At 41.4% G+C, this 15,149-nt stretch overlaps 1 protein-coding gene across 15 annotated transcripts in view; it reads right to left on the reverse strand.

Annotated features, from left to right (window-relative positions):
- ATP2B4 (ATPase plasma membrane Ca2+ transporting 4) overlaps window positions 1–15,149 on the reverse strand; it is a 197,221-nt gene that overhangs the window by 58,706 nt on the left and 123,366 nt on the right. For all 15 annotated transcript variants that reach the window (XM_078391945.1, XM_078391943.1, XM_078391941.1 and 12 more), the window contains 2 exons: window positions 6,134–6,391; window positions 1,558–1,683 (listed from right to left, as the gene is read on the reverse strand). In XM_078391945.1, the coding sequence (XP_078248071.1) occupies window positions 1,558–1,683; window positions 6,134–6,391 (384 nt within the window). The remainder of the gene's footprint in view (window positions 1–1,557; window positions 1,684–6,133; window positions 6,392–15,149) is intronic.

Genomic DNA, 15,149 nt, shown 5'->3' on the forward strand with positions numbered 1-15,149 from the left:
AAAAAGGCAAATGAAATGTGAAAAGAACTGGAGACCAGAATGACTGGAGGAAGTCCAATTTATTTTGCAAAAAGCTGAGTAACTAGGAGTTGATCTCTAATTTGTGTCTGGGCTTCCAGGCCTCCATGGATGTCTCATGCTACGCACGGAGTTCCTATGTGTACTGCCTTCTTCCTTCATCTCAACAGAAGGGCAGCAGAGCTCATCTGCAGAGCTAACCCCTCTATTCAAAAGGAATAAGGAAACTCAATTTGCAAAGCCCACAAGCCTAAAACAGACAGTGCATGAAGGGCAATTTTGTTTCATCTGAACCATCCTTATACAGTGGTGCCTCGCTAGACAGTTACCCTGCATGACAGTTTTTTCGCTAGACATTGACTTTTTGAGATTGCTATAGTGATTCGCAAAACAGTGATTCCTATGGGGGAATTTAGCTGGACAATGTTTGGTTCCTGCTTCGCAAACTGATTTTCACTAGACAACGATTCTGACAGCTCCCTCCACACTCGCAAAATCGGTGTTTTCGGGATCTAAGCTTCGCAAGACAGCTATTTAAACAGCTGATCGGCGGTTCACAGAGCGGCTCTCCTATGGCTGATCTTCGCTAAACAACGACGATTCTGCCCCACTGGAATACATTAAACAGGTTTCAATGCATTCCAATGCTTTTCGCTAGACAATGATTTCGCTAAACAGCGATTTCAGTGGAACGGATTATCATCATCTAGCGAGGCACCACTGTATATTCATTTGATAGAAACTGATGCAAAAGTAAGTTATCTGTGAGTCTCGAGAAGGGAGATTCTGCTGGGCTACAAACATGGATTCATGCTCTACAATAGCCATTCTCAACGGAGGGGCACATTTGAAGGGAACCACATACAGGTAACAATTCTTCACACCCCACCTTACAGGATTTATTATGCAACGTATACAATCATGATTCAGCCTATATTGCTTTCATGTTGTGTTCATCACTGTGTCCTCATTGGGATTGAAACAGGTGCAGAAAGATGGCTACACTGGAACATTTTCAAAGAAAAAAGGAGGAATATGCTGCCTGCGTCTGGAGCTTCAGCACTATTAAATGAAGTAAGGAACCATCTCTCATAACAAATGCTGGGAAGTAATAACGTCACCCCACCAACTATTGGTCCTGAGCCCTCTGGACATGCCCATCTGTTGGAAGGGCAGAGCCATACGTTCCGCAAGGCCTACCCTGCACACATTAAACTAGCCTATTGCCCTCAGGTGCAGTGGAGGGCAATATCTTGTCACCACTGTTGAATTATGACCCAGCTGCTGGTTCAGTTTACTTCTGTACTTGGAATTGTGTATGTGCTGAGGTATGTGTGTTCTCTGCTTCAGGCAGCAACTTCAAGGAGCATGACATCATTGTTTCTATACAGTACAGAGGATGGCAAATTGGGCTCGGGTTATTATGGCATGCAGATGCTGGGAGGATAAGATGAAGCCTTAACCCATAGGCTCATGATTTGACTGCTGACCCTAACATATGCAGGGCTCTATGCTGGCTATCTCATATGAAAGGCTCACCAGAAAGCAGCATGGGGTCTTTATCCAGAGATTTCTTCACATGGTCTGATTCCCCAGTCAGAGAGCTCTCATCAATTTTTAGATCGTTGCCTTGGAGCAGGATCCCATCTGCTGGCAACAAGTCACCTGGAAGAAGCAGAAATCAAAGTGTCACCATAACATTCATCAGTTCTCCAAGCCAAGGCTGCTACATTGTCTGTTGTTTCTGAGTATTATACATTTTCTACTTTTTTTTACTGAGCATCATACTTCACGTGTAATACTCTGCTACATATCCATTTTTATTTTAATTACAAGCACAGCTAATGTGATTCATAAGAATGAAGTCACAAAGGAACTCTCCAGTGTGACTGAAACAACACATGGGTGCCTTTACACACCACAAAATTCTCTTGGATGCTAATAAGAATTTTCTTCTAGGGCTCCTAGCCACACAAGTAAGTCCATGTCTTTCTAAGAAAGGGAGGTTTAATTTCATTTATGTATGTATGTATGTATGTATGTATGTATGTATGTATGTATGTATGTATGTATGTATGTATGTATGTATGTATGTATGTATGTATGTATGTATGTATTTATTTATTTATTTATTTATTTATTTATTTATTTATTTATTTATTTATTTATTTCCCACCCATCTAGTCTTTGACTACTCTGGGCAGCTCACAACAAGCAGAATAAAAACAATTAAAATATAACAACAATTTACAACAATAAACAATCATTCAAGATGGGAGAAAAAGAAAAAATAGATCAAGTGGTTGCCTGGAGGGAAGGCCTGCCTAAATAGCCAGGTTTTAAGTTGGCATTTGAAAGTACCCAGTGAAGGGGCCAGACAAATCTCAGAGGGGAGATTATTTCAAGGATGAGGAGCCACTGCCTAGAAGGCCTAGTTTCTTGTTTTTTTCTTTCCGGGCCTCCCTTAGCGTTAGGCTCCTCAGCCGCACCTCCTGGCTAGATTGAGTGATATGGGTAGATCTAGGTGGGAGGAGGTGTTCTGCCAGATATTGAGGTCCTAAACCATTTAGGGCTTTATATGTAATTATTAAGACTTTGAAATCAATGCAGAAACGAACGGGCAGCCAATGCAAAGCAGCCAGGGTGGGAGAGATATGTTGATGTTTTTTCACCCCACTGAGAAGTCTGGCCGCCACATTCTGCACCATTTGAAGCTTCCGCATCAATCCAAAAGGCAGCCCCATTTAGAGCGCATTGCAGTGGTCTAATCTCAAGATTACAAGCACATGGACCAAAGTGGTGAGCGCCCCAACATCAAGATAGGGACGCAGCTGGGCAATCCACCAAAGATGGAAATAGGTGGAGCGGACCATTGACACCACCTGGGTTTCCATGGTGAGCACCGGGTCGAGATGGATCCCCAAGCTGCAAACCCAAATGAGAGGGAGTTTCCCAAACTGCTGATGTTGGGAACACCCACCCTCAGGATCTCCGTCTTGTCCGGGTTCAGCCTCAGCCCACTTAACCTGCATCCATTGCAGTACAGCCTCCAGGCAGCGCTGAAGGGACAGAGTGGCATCCACTGAGGTAGGTAAAAAGATGTAGAGCTGAATGTCATCAGCATACTGATGGCACAATGCCCCACACCCCCTGATGACCCTACCCAGCAGCCTCATACAGTATAGATATTAAACAGCATTGCGGAGATAATCAAGCCCTGCGGGACCCCACAATTGAGGCTCCATGGGGCCGAAACCCTCTCCCCAAGCTGTACTCTTTGAGGACGGTCCTCCAAGAAGGATCAGAGTCAGGCAAATGCCAGGCCACCAATTCCCAGCTCGGAGAGCCTCCTCAGGAGGATACAGTGGTCAATGGTATCAAAGGCAGCTGAGATATCGAAGAAGACCAATAGAGACGTTTTACCCGTCAGCCTCCCTCAATAGGTCATCCAACAGGCCGACCAATGCCGTTTCTGTACCATGGCATGGCCTGAAACCCGACTAGAACGGATCCAGGGTATTTGTTTCATCCAAAAGAGCCTGAAGCCACCACCCTCTCCACCACTTTACTAATGAAAGAAACATTGGCGGCAGGCCTATAATTGCCAATATTGTCTGCCACCAAGTTTGGTTTCTTCCTAATCGGCCTAATGAGTGTCTCCTTGAGGGCAAGAGGAAACCTGCACTCCAGGAAAGAACCATTAATTATTGCTGTGGTCCATTCAGTTGTTATAGGCCTGACTGCTTTGATTAGCCAGGCCGGGCAAGAGTCAAGGGATGAGGTGGTGGCCCGACAGCAATCAACTGCTTTGTCCACAATATCTGGCATCACAGGCTGAAAGAGATCAACACTCACCGGGCAAGACAGAGTGCTGGACATCTCTGCTCAATCCACTGTATCCAAAAAAGGAGAGAGCTCCCAGCAGACGGCCTCCACTTTAGATTTAAAAATGCTGCAAATTGGTCTGGTGAGATACTAGGAGGAAACCCATCACTTGGACCAATTCCAGATAGGAAGCGGACTATATGGAAAAGTTCTGCCTGCTGATTTGAAGCTTCGCTTATCTGGTCAGCGAGTTGAGCTTGACTAGCAGCCCTTACCTTAGCAAGGTAAAGGTTAGTCGTGACTCTGACACCTTCTCGATTATAAACCATTGGGCTTCGTCTCCACTTGCACTCTAGCCTTCTCCTGGTTTGCTTCATCGCTCGTAGGTCCTGATTAAACCAGAACATAGGCCGAACTCTGTGCTGGAGAGGGCGTTTAGGAGCAATCGTGTCTACAGCCCTGGTGGCAGCAGAAAACCAGCCATTGACCAGAACCTTGACAGGAGCACCAGTCAGATCAGCCAGAATCCCTCTCATGGAATCCTGGAATTCTATGGGATCCAGTAGCCTTCGAGGGCAGACCATTAAAGTAGGTCCATGCTCCCTGCGAGGAGGGAGAGCCATTGAGAGGTCATATTTTATTAGATGGTGATCGGACCATGACAAGGGAACCTACACAAGGTCAGTCACCATCAGACCACACTCACACCAACTGGTGGAGAAAACCAGGACTAGCATATGACCACCCATGTGAGTTGGGCCGTTAACATGTTGGGACATGTTCAAGGAAGCCATGGTTTCCAAGAACTCAAGAGCTGGGCCAGAAGTCTCTGCCTCTGCATGGATGTTGAAATCACCCAAGACCAGTAGCCTCAGGGATTCCAACAGTGCCGCGGAGACAAAGTCTACCAGCTGTGGTAAGGAAATGGCTGGGTTGCACTGTTTGCCAGTTGCTTACAGAGCCCAGCTCAGTGTTTTGGTTTCAACCATTAAAGCCCTAGGTGACTTAGAGCCTGGCTATCTAAAGGACCACCCATTCTTACAAACTTGTTGGGGCATTAAGATTTCCAGAAAAGCCATTTTAAGAACACCAACAATTTCAGATGCCTGCCTAGCAAGCACACGTGAGAGGGCCTTCTCGTTGTGGTGGCTCCCAGATTGTGGAACACACTCCCTTCAACGTACCAGCACTTTTTTAAAAATCAGAGTGAAAAGTGCTGGTACGCTGAAGGCAAACAGTGCAAGTCTTTCAGTATGAAGGTAATAGGGACACTATACTGTTCAGTGGTTAGCAAGCTAGCTGCCATGTATTGCACCATTTGAAGATCCCAGACCCTCTTCAAGAGTAGCCTCATATACAGTGCATTGTAGTAGCTGTAAGTTAAACATGGATATCTCTTACAAAAACACACATTTTTTTCAGACTGGCACATGATATTTAACCTGCCTGCTAAGTTGTTCCTGACTATACTCTTTGTCAATTGTAATGGTTTAAGACATTTTTGATTTTAATAGTTTTATGGTGTAGTTGCTTTTACTTGATTTTATAATTCTACAGTTAAATTTGGTTTTACTTGTTTTTATTCTTTTATTAAGACCGTAAACTGCCTTGAACTCTACCTTGTAGAACTCTAGCATAAACAACAACAAACTTTCCCATAATGGAGAGCCTACAAAACACCCCTGAAATCTATTTCTATCTGTGGCTGAAATCTTTTTGCTTAGTGTAGTTAATCGCACTAGAGAAAGCCAATGTAATTATTGTGGATTTGGCAAGTTAAGTTCTCTGTGTTGCAATTATTCAAATAGGCCTATTCTAGTTGTTACTTACTACACTAAGCAACAGGACTTCGAGCAAATGTGTTATTCACAACACACAACACATTCATTAGCTCTGTACTTCCCTGAGTTATACATCCCTACTTTTGCTATTTGCTTCTTATTCCATCTCACTCGCCCATTTTTCATCTCCTACATCAACAATGGAGAACATGAGATGCTGCTGGCCGTTGGGCACTGCCATCCAACAACATTCAGAGGATCACAACTTCCCCATCTCTATCCTGCATCAAACCAAACCCACACTGGCTCCTGCTGCTCCTATACTTACTAGTCCTACCTCAGTCCTTGGAATCCAAGATATTTCCAGTGCTGGTGCTGGCAGTGTTGAGGGTTATGAAATGTCCAAAAAATCAGCAAGGGAAAATTCCTGACCTCCTTCACTTTTAAGAGATAATCAGTAATATAAGGAACAAGAGAAATCATTAGGTCAGTTGTTACATTCCACTCACCATATTTGATCTGAGCAATGTCTCCCACCACGATCTCAGCCACGGGGATTTGGATCACCTGCCCCTTGCGGATGACTGTGAACTTCTGCTCCTGCTCAATGCGGCTCTGGAGGCCTCGGAACTGTTTTTCTTTGCTCCAGTCATTGAAAGCCGTAACTAGCACTACAATAATGACTGAGAAGAGGATAGCGGCCCCCTCAATCCATCCAGCCTGAGCCTCACCTTCATCCTCCGCGCTGCCTTTTGCTTCCCCACATGCTGCCAGAGAAACAGAAACAGAATGGCTTTCAATAATATCCTTACTTTTGCACCACCTTCTACCAGTTGCTTCTTGCAACACTTCACAAAATGCAATAAAACAGTGCTATTGTATTAGACCAGAGGTTTACTACTTTGGATTCCTAGATGTTGTTGGACTAGAGTTTCTAGAAACCAATGATTGCATGATCAATGGCAATGCCTGACAAACATCTTCTTGGGGAAGGCTGAGCTTCACACTTGTCCACTCCACTGTCATTGTCGTGATGGTCAAAGTATGAGAGGAAGGGCATACTGTTTTCCAAAGCCACAATACAATGTAAAGAAGGAAAAAGCCTGGGTTTTTATGTAGTGCTACCTTGACATAGTGCATACAGAAACCAAAAGAGGAAAAGCATATATGTCTAGGAATAAGTCCTACTGAATACAGAAAGAAGAACACAATAACAGAGTTTAGAGGCAGGTACTGTGTAATACTGCACTTCAAGCTGACAACTATAGCTGAACATAACAGAGCTATCCTTTTGAAATAGATTTTTTGGTTAAATTGCAGTTTTAAAATTTAAATCAGATTTTTAAATTTGTATAGTTAAAATTCTTTTTAAAGTTTCAAATACACCCTATGTTGTGATAATTTGAATGTCTCATTACTCAAAATGTCTTATTACTCAAAGACCATAATACAAAATAAGGATTCTAAATATTTTGTTATAACATATTATATCCATATCATCTTCTTTCTTTCCTTATTAATCAGTCTTGCAGGTATAACCAGAAAAATCTGAAGTTCTCAACCATGATTTATGTTTCTAGAGATAAACAGCAGTATACAGAGATTAGAAAACAAACCTGATCAATCCTGTTTTCCAGCCCTAACTGTTGTAAATTTTTCGAAGCCCTATCAAGATCTCTGGGATTGAGTGATGCTTATTCCTTTAGGCTAGTCAACTTACTACTGTCTCTTTGTAATTATGTGTAACTCTAGTACTTTTCTTTATTAAACACACACTTTTGGATACTTAAACAGAGGATTACTGGAGGCAGTGACTATCTAGGCAGGAAGACTGAAAACATACTTATTGTGAAAAATAGGCATTAAAGTTATAGCAACCCAGATTGTATTTTCTTCATATGTAATCAATCAATCAATAAAATTGTTTGACCAAATTGAACATTTCTGAGGAGTGATGTAAACCAAATCCATTTTTTAAAAAACCAATATGCAGACTACACAGTGGTAAGGTTTTTGACTGTGTGAATTTCATGGTTGAAGGAATAAAAATTATTGAAAGGACACATTCTTATACAGAGTCCGTTCAGAAGGCATTAAAAATTACATTGGTAGAGGACACTATGAAGTATGAAGTATGTTTGCTCCTTTTTATTGGCAGCCTAGTCCCATTACCTTGTCTTAATAGAGCAATTCCAAGTCACCTTTGTTTATTAGGATCAATGGCACTATTACATGCATGTTCTCTAGGGATACAGTATGTGAATTCTCTGACACCATCCTTAGTATGACTTGTGCTTTTTAGCCTGGTCTCTCTACCACAGAATCACCGGGAACACACTTAAATCAAACCTAGCATACATAAGGTGAGCATTGCCTTCTCTGCCCCTCCCCCAAAGCTATCCCCCTTACCCACCATTTATCCGAGCATGCTCCTTCCTTTCTCTTCCCTCCATCCATACCATCTTGAAAGAGATATAAACCACTTCACTTGAGTATTTTAGATTACAATGTTTACATGCCCACGTGCATCACTTGATTTCTCTGCCTTTCACTACTGGCAGCTGAACGTGTCACAAAGACAAAAACGTATTAGTTTGCAGTGATGTCAGGAGACATGAAGGTTTCATCTGCCATGCTCCACTTACACAATCAGATCAGTTGATAATGCCATCATCAAATTATGAATATCCAAGCATGGATGAGCCCCTAGGATTGTATCTTCCTCCATGAGTCAAAACACTAGGACTAGCCGTGTCTCTCTGAAATTCCCTTCTACATATTCATTAGTATTCATCCTGGCTAGCACTGAAGAAGCAGGATAAACCATTCTTACTGGACCAGATCAACATCCTTAGGATTAGAATTTGAATTTCAAAACTCTGCATAGGAATTTTATGTGGTTCACAGTTGCTGACTGGTTTTGAGACATCTACATTTTATTTACATTTATAGTGTTTTAATGTGTGCATGGGAAGTCAGTGTGATTTCAACATTAAGTGAGATGTACATCACATATCAGGAAACCACCTGTGCCTACTGCCAATATTGCAGATCCCTGCAAAGATGTCTTGTGGTGATGATTCACATTCTTGCATAAATCAGAACAGAAAAGTGTGGCTCTTGATGCTCAACAAGCTGGTCCTTTTACAGAGCTTACCCATTTTAGCCAGCTGTTTATAATTGCATCAGGTCTTGCCTGCTGTACTGACAAACCTCCACAGGCAGACACTTCAGAAGTTGCAGCAGAACCACTGCCATTGCTATTAGCTCCAGAAACATTCTTTCCTAAGCCCAAATAGCATTACAATCAATTATCTCGAGCTACACAAAAAGGAACTTTGCTGTTACCTCAAAAGAAAATAATGATGCCAACAGGAAGATAATTTCATTCAAGTAGTGCCATCACCAAAAGACTTACTATCAGCCATCCACCTAACTTCTAAAGATAGGCACATACAGAGAAAGCCCCCATTTGAAGATCTTAACTGACAGGCAGGTTCATTTCCAAGGTGACAGCTCTTTCTAGCATATAAGGCTTTGTACAAATCTCCAGTGTGATTTTTAACCATTCATTCATTCATTCATTTAGAAAATAAACTTTCTAGCCTTCATGTAAGCAAAAACTTAGAAGGGAGAGGGGACACAACAGAACTTTCAGTGCTTGGATTACGAAATTAACAGCCTTCTGCTATTCCTCATAACCACATGGAATGATTATCTGTCTAGCTCTCATATATAATACTGTATATCTCTTCCTGGTGTAGAGGGCAAACTTGTCACAGAATCAATCTCTCTCTTTCTCTCTCCTTCACATACAGAGTTCAAAGCATACACAACCCTGGTTAAACTTTATGTATGAGCAATCACTGCCACCATCAGTCTCTACCACAAACAGCCTGTTTCCAACAGTGGTGGCAGGCTGCCATGTCCCAGGAAGAAAACAGGAAAGAATGTCAGCTTATGATCTGTCCATGTTGCCTAATTCATAGCTAGCATAGATGCAAGAGAATCTTTCTGTCTTTTTAAGGGATGATTTCTGATGGCATCATTTTAAATAGCTTCAGCTAATGAGATAGAATTAAATTTTAATAAGTCTGTTATGCACAGGAACCCTTAAAATAACACTATACCAAAACTCATGATTATATGAATTTTGATTTTTTTTGTAGACTTTATTGTGCAAGCAGACACTCTCATTTTCTAGTACAGAATCTGGAATTCCTGAGCACGTCTAGGGTTATAGGAAGGTACCTCATAGTGCATCACATCCTTGGTCAATCTAGGACTACGCTGTTGACACTGGGCAGTAGCAACTTTCCAGGATTTCAGCCATGATTCTTTCCTTGCTGCACCTGGAGATGATAACGTTGAGCTTACAATAGGCTGAGTCACACAGCCACAGTTCTTCTCCATGTGGGAGAGGGATACTGTGAAATGTATGAAATATTTACTCCTCTGACTTGGTGAGATTTGCACCCCCACAAAACATTATGCAGAGCTTTGCTGCTGACCATGTGATCACAGCAAAGGATCTCAAGTGAAGCTCCTTCCCAACTTTGTGGTTATGTAAGGGCCATTACCAGAAAACATACTGCATACAAAAGATGTAGAAATAATTGCTATATCCTCAATCTGCAGAGATAATGCCTTTCCATACAATGATAATATATCCTCTGATCAACTTCCTTTCATCCGTGAGGCTGATGGATGTTGCTCAGGGCTTAGCATAAAGCTTTTTCAAATGCTTGTGGAGGTTTGTCTGCACAGCAGGCAAGACCGGACGTAATTATAAACATATTAGCTGGCTAAGGTAAGTAAGCTCTATAAAAGGAGCTTGCTGAGCATCAAGGGCCACACTCCTTCTGTTCTCATTTATGCAAGAATGTGAATGATGACCACAAGACACTGGCTTGCTGTTATCAGACACGTCTTGTTGCCAGGCAAAATTTGCAGCCATCCTAGAATAAACAGGAGGCTTGTGATTCTGACTCTTAAGTATTTAAAATCAACTTAAAGTCATATGGATTGAGTGGGAGAGGACCCATGGGATTCCAAGGATTTTCCTCTTTACTGGGCATAGCATATGTCTAAGCAGACTTTAGATCAGGGATGGGCAAAATGCAAACCTGCAGTCCAAGAATTTCTGGAGCGCCACACTTTGCCCATATGCTCACAAGCATATTTTCACATTTGAAAAGAAAACCTACCTTCAGATTAATGGAACAGCCCCTGACCTAGAGTTAGCTGAAGTTCTGATCTCTCTCTCTCTCTCTCTCTCTCTCTCTGTGCACACGCAAATACTGGCAAGTATTTTTATGCTCAAGAAAAAAGGCTATATCAATACAGCACACTTTAAAAAAAAAGACAGGTACTGATAGATTTTTCTGTTCCTGCCCAAGAGTGAAAAATTACTACTTTGTTTCATCACCAAAGAAATTTGCAGAAAAGAGAGTACACTCTGCAAAATACTGTATAAGATTTTCTGTGCAAAATATTGAGAGGAAGTTAAAAAAAGGGGGGGGGATCTTTTTGAGGAAAAAAAGTGCCAGAATGCAAAGATTGAACCTAAACCTTTGTAATCTCACCCAGTGAGGAGAATATTTTTCATTCTCGCCTGTCACAGCAAAGTTAGTGAAGACTTCCATCTCTTGTGCATGTGTGCATGTGCATACACATTTATGTTTGCATCTGTGTGTGTGTGTGTGTGAGAGAGAGAGAAAGGTAAAGGTGAAGAGAGAATCTTTTGCCAAAAAAAGTTTGCTTGCTGACACTGAAATGGGTGTCTTCTAAAATTAATTCTAGACACCATATATCAAAAGTTTGTACACATATATATTCAATTCAAATTTAATAACAGGACACAATCAGCTACTTTATTTACCTTTAGGGCCAAAAGATTACTGGGTGTTAGGTGTTAAATTAAGAAATTATAGTTACATTGTTACATTTTAGATAATAAATCTAAAGAGCTGTCACGAATTGATGTTTCAGTAAGTGACGTTTAAGAGTAAAGTGATAAGCTAGACAGCGATAAGTCACAAAGAACAGATGGTATTTACTCAAAAGTGCTGAAGAATCTCAGAAATGGAATTATGAAACTCACCAACTATGTAAGATCTGTGTGTGTGTGTGTGTGTGTGTGTGTGTGTGTGTGTGTGTGTGTGTGTGTGTGTGTGTGTGTGTGTGTGTGTGTGTGTGTGTGTGTGTGTGTGTTTAAAGACTATAGAATTGTACAGAATTGTTTGTGGAACTGTAGGGCAGTGAGTCACTTCAGGCACAGGAAAAAAAAATCACTGAAACTTGTAGTAGTTAGGAAAGAATTGGTACAGTACAATCCACCCACAGAATGACCTTATAGAACTACCACACTAAAAACAGAGTTCCTGCACAGCCCTGCTAAAAAACACTGAAGATCAAGATTCAAGCTGTGTCTCATAAGAGGACACAACTCCATAAAAATAGGGAAGACCAGGTCTCAGGCTTGCTGCACACTGACAATGAAGCCTGTTGTTGAAGAAATGCAAACCAAGTGCTAAATAGGCTACAGTCTGAAAGAGGGATTCAGGTCAGAATTCAGGCCTCAATCCATAGTGGAATACTGTATAGCAATTTTGAAGAAATCACAACATTTGATTAGGTGACAATTAGCAAAATTTCCTCAAGAGCACAGGTGGTCATTAACACCCAGCCAATCTTCAGAGTAATTTCGAAAGGTAAAAGTTTCTAAGAAGGGTAGCCATTAAAATTTACCATGGACTGGTTTCCTAAAATCGAGCTAGGAGGATCAGATTAGAGTTTGACAGAAATTACCTCCATTATACTCAAAATGCTCAGCTAGAGAACTCTAGGACACTCCCTGGATTTATAGCACTAGTCCTTTAGCAAACAATCCTAGTAGCTCAACCAAATCACAATCCTCGTGATGCCAAAGAATTTAGCCCTGACAGTTCATGTGGTATCAAAATGCTGCAATTACAGAATGCCGATACACTATAGACTAGAGGGCAGTGAGATAACTGTGCAATCTTTTTCAAAATGTTCCTCTGCATTTTAGGCAGCAAATCTGGTTACAATGTGAGATAGCCAAGAATAAAAGGAACTTAAGAATGACTGTATAGAAACTTGAATTAATGCCTTTCCATCACTGTCTCTCCCCCCCCCCCCGCCCCCCCAGCTCAATCACTCTTCTGGAGTCAGAGAAAGAAAAATAGCATAATTAACATTGCTAAGCAACTACCAACTAAAAATGGCTAGCCCAAATACTTTGCAGCTGGTTACCATGATATGGCAACCACCTGGAGCAAAGTGCCTTATGATTTCTACAGAAAAGACAACGTGACCTAGAGGTTGTTGCTAAATTCAAGACAAGCACGGGGGTGAAGGAGTCATACAATGGTTTTACACTCTACTGGTGCTGCATCCAAGACCTATATATTATTCCTTATCTAAATACATTGAGAATTCAAACATATTGGATCTTAAGATGATGTGTCAAACCTGAACGGGCTCTTTTTCTGTTAGGTTCAGTAGCCTTAGACATAAACATAAACTATAGATGAAAGCATCCAAGTAAATGGATTAACACAGGTTTTTAATTCAAGGCACTTTATCAAGGATGCACAATAATAATTAAAAAAACACACCAGATGATAAGAGGTTGAATTTGCAGAGAAATAGTATGCTCTTACTATTTGGAGTGAGCTCCCGTTGCTTTGTCCCAACTCCTTGCCAACCTAGCAGTTCGAAAACATGTAAATGCGAGTAGATAAATAGGTACCATCTCGGCGGGAAGGTAAACAGCGTTCCGGGTCTAAGTCGCATTGGCCATGTGACAACGGAAACTGTCTTCGGACAAACGCTGGCTCTATGGCTTGGAAACGGGGATGAGTACCACCCCCTAGAGTCGAACACAACCGACTAAAATGTCAAGGGGAACCTTTACCTTTACCTTTACCTTACTATTTTCAGCACTTCAATCGGATCCTATGGTTAGTTCTGACATACAGTAGCACAGTACTGTATCTTTTTTCATGCTAGTGGTATGGTTTCCATCTGGAAGGAAAACAGAGTTTCCCCAAACAAGACAAAAGACTATAAAGACTGGTGACCAAATGCAGGAAACACCTTCGTTCTGTGAGCCCTGGAAGTGGGGAGGAGTGGGGCATGTCATGGAAAGCAAATGATATTTCCATCAGATAGGATTTTGACTGGATTACCTCCTACCCAGAAGCAAGTTCGCAGAAGTAACAGACATACCAGCTGAAATCCTGTTGTGCAGTTACAAAAATGATGCAACATTTAGACACAAATTGCTGTAAATTAAGATATTTCCACAGGCATCATCTCTTGCACACTGAGTTGTGCGATTCAGTATGCAGCAGATAATCTCTTTGGACATTTCTTCACTTGTGACAATCTACTTCCAAAAATTATTCTGTTTCCATAACTGCACAACAGGACTTCAGCCATCATGTCTGTCTGATACTAGAGGTTAATACATACCCATCACTAACTGACAGCTTCTCTGTCCTTAAAAGAAAAAAAAAGTCCTGAACTTGGCAAAAAGATACAACAACTGTATTCTGGAGTATAAATATATGCTGAGGGAATACCTCAGATTGCGTTCACAAAGGAACATTGTGCCTCCTTAATCTCTTGGGAATCCTGGATTTCACAAGCATATGGACACCGTACCATACAACGTGCTTTTATCCCAGTACATAATATTTCTGACAGGGTACACTGCTAGACATGTCATAAATTAAGATCTGGCAAAAAAAGGAGACCTAAATCTGACATCACAGTACAGTGGTGCCTCGCAAGACGAAAGTAATTTGTTCTGTGAGTAGTGCTGTCCTATGGGAACCTTGCAAGACAAATTAATTATTCTCGTCTTGCGAGGCATTGGTCTTGTGAAGAAAAATCGTCTTGTGAAGCACGGCCATAGAAGAAGCTGTCTTGCGAGGCACCATAGCGATTGCAAAAAACATTCGTCTTGCGGGTTTTTCGTCCCATGAGGCATTCGTCTTGCGAGGCACCACTGTAAATCTTTAGGACAATAGTGTAGACTGTGAACAGGTTGATCTTGCAAAAGTAAATGATTAAATTTCAAATGAAATTTAGTGCAATTAGTGCAAAGTAATGCACAATGGCAATAACCATGAAATGGAACTGAAGCATCTAGAACCCTACATTGCCATTCAGGAGATAGATTTTGGAAGCACTTTGTGTCCAGCAAGGCACAAAGAAAGGTTAGGATCTATTAGGGAAGAAGAAGAGTCAGGAAATCCCACAAGTAATTGCTAACAATCCTCATATCAAACATCACTGGTGTGTGCACAACTTGGTATGTTCTGCTAAATTACGCATACAAAAAGCAGATGGAACAGCAAAATATTTTTTCAGAAAACAGAACAGAAATTATCAAAGTCAAGGATAATTGCCATTATGAGGAAATTCCTCGAAGTCTCTAACAGTACTTGTCAGCTGAAAGGTGGTGCAACAGGCAAGTCTAAGACTATATAA

This window comes from Pogona vitticeps, chromosome 4 (genome assembly GCF_051106095.1).
Source record: "Pogona vitticeps strain Pit_001003342236 chromosome 4, PviZW2.1, whole genome shotgun sequence".
Lineage (NCBI taxonomy): Eukaryota > Metazoa > Chordata > Lepidosauria > Squamata > Agamidae > Pogona > Pogona vitticeps.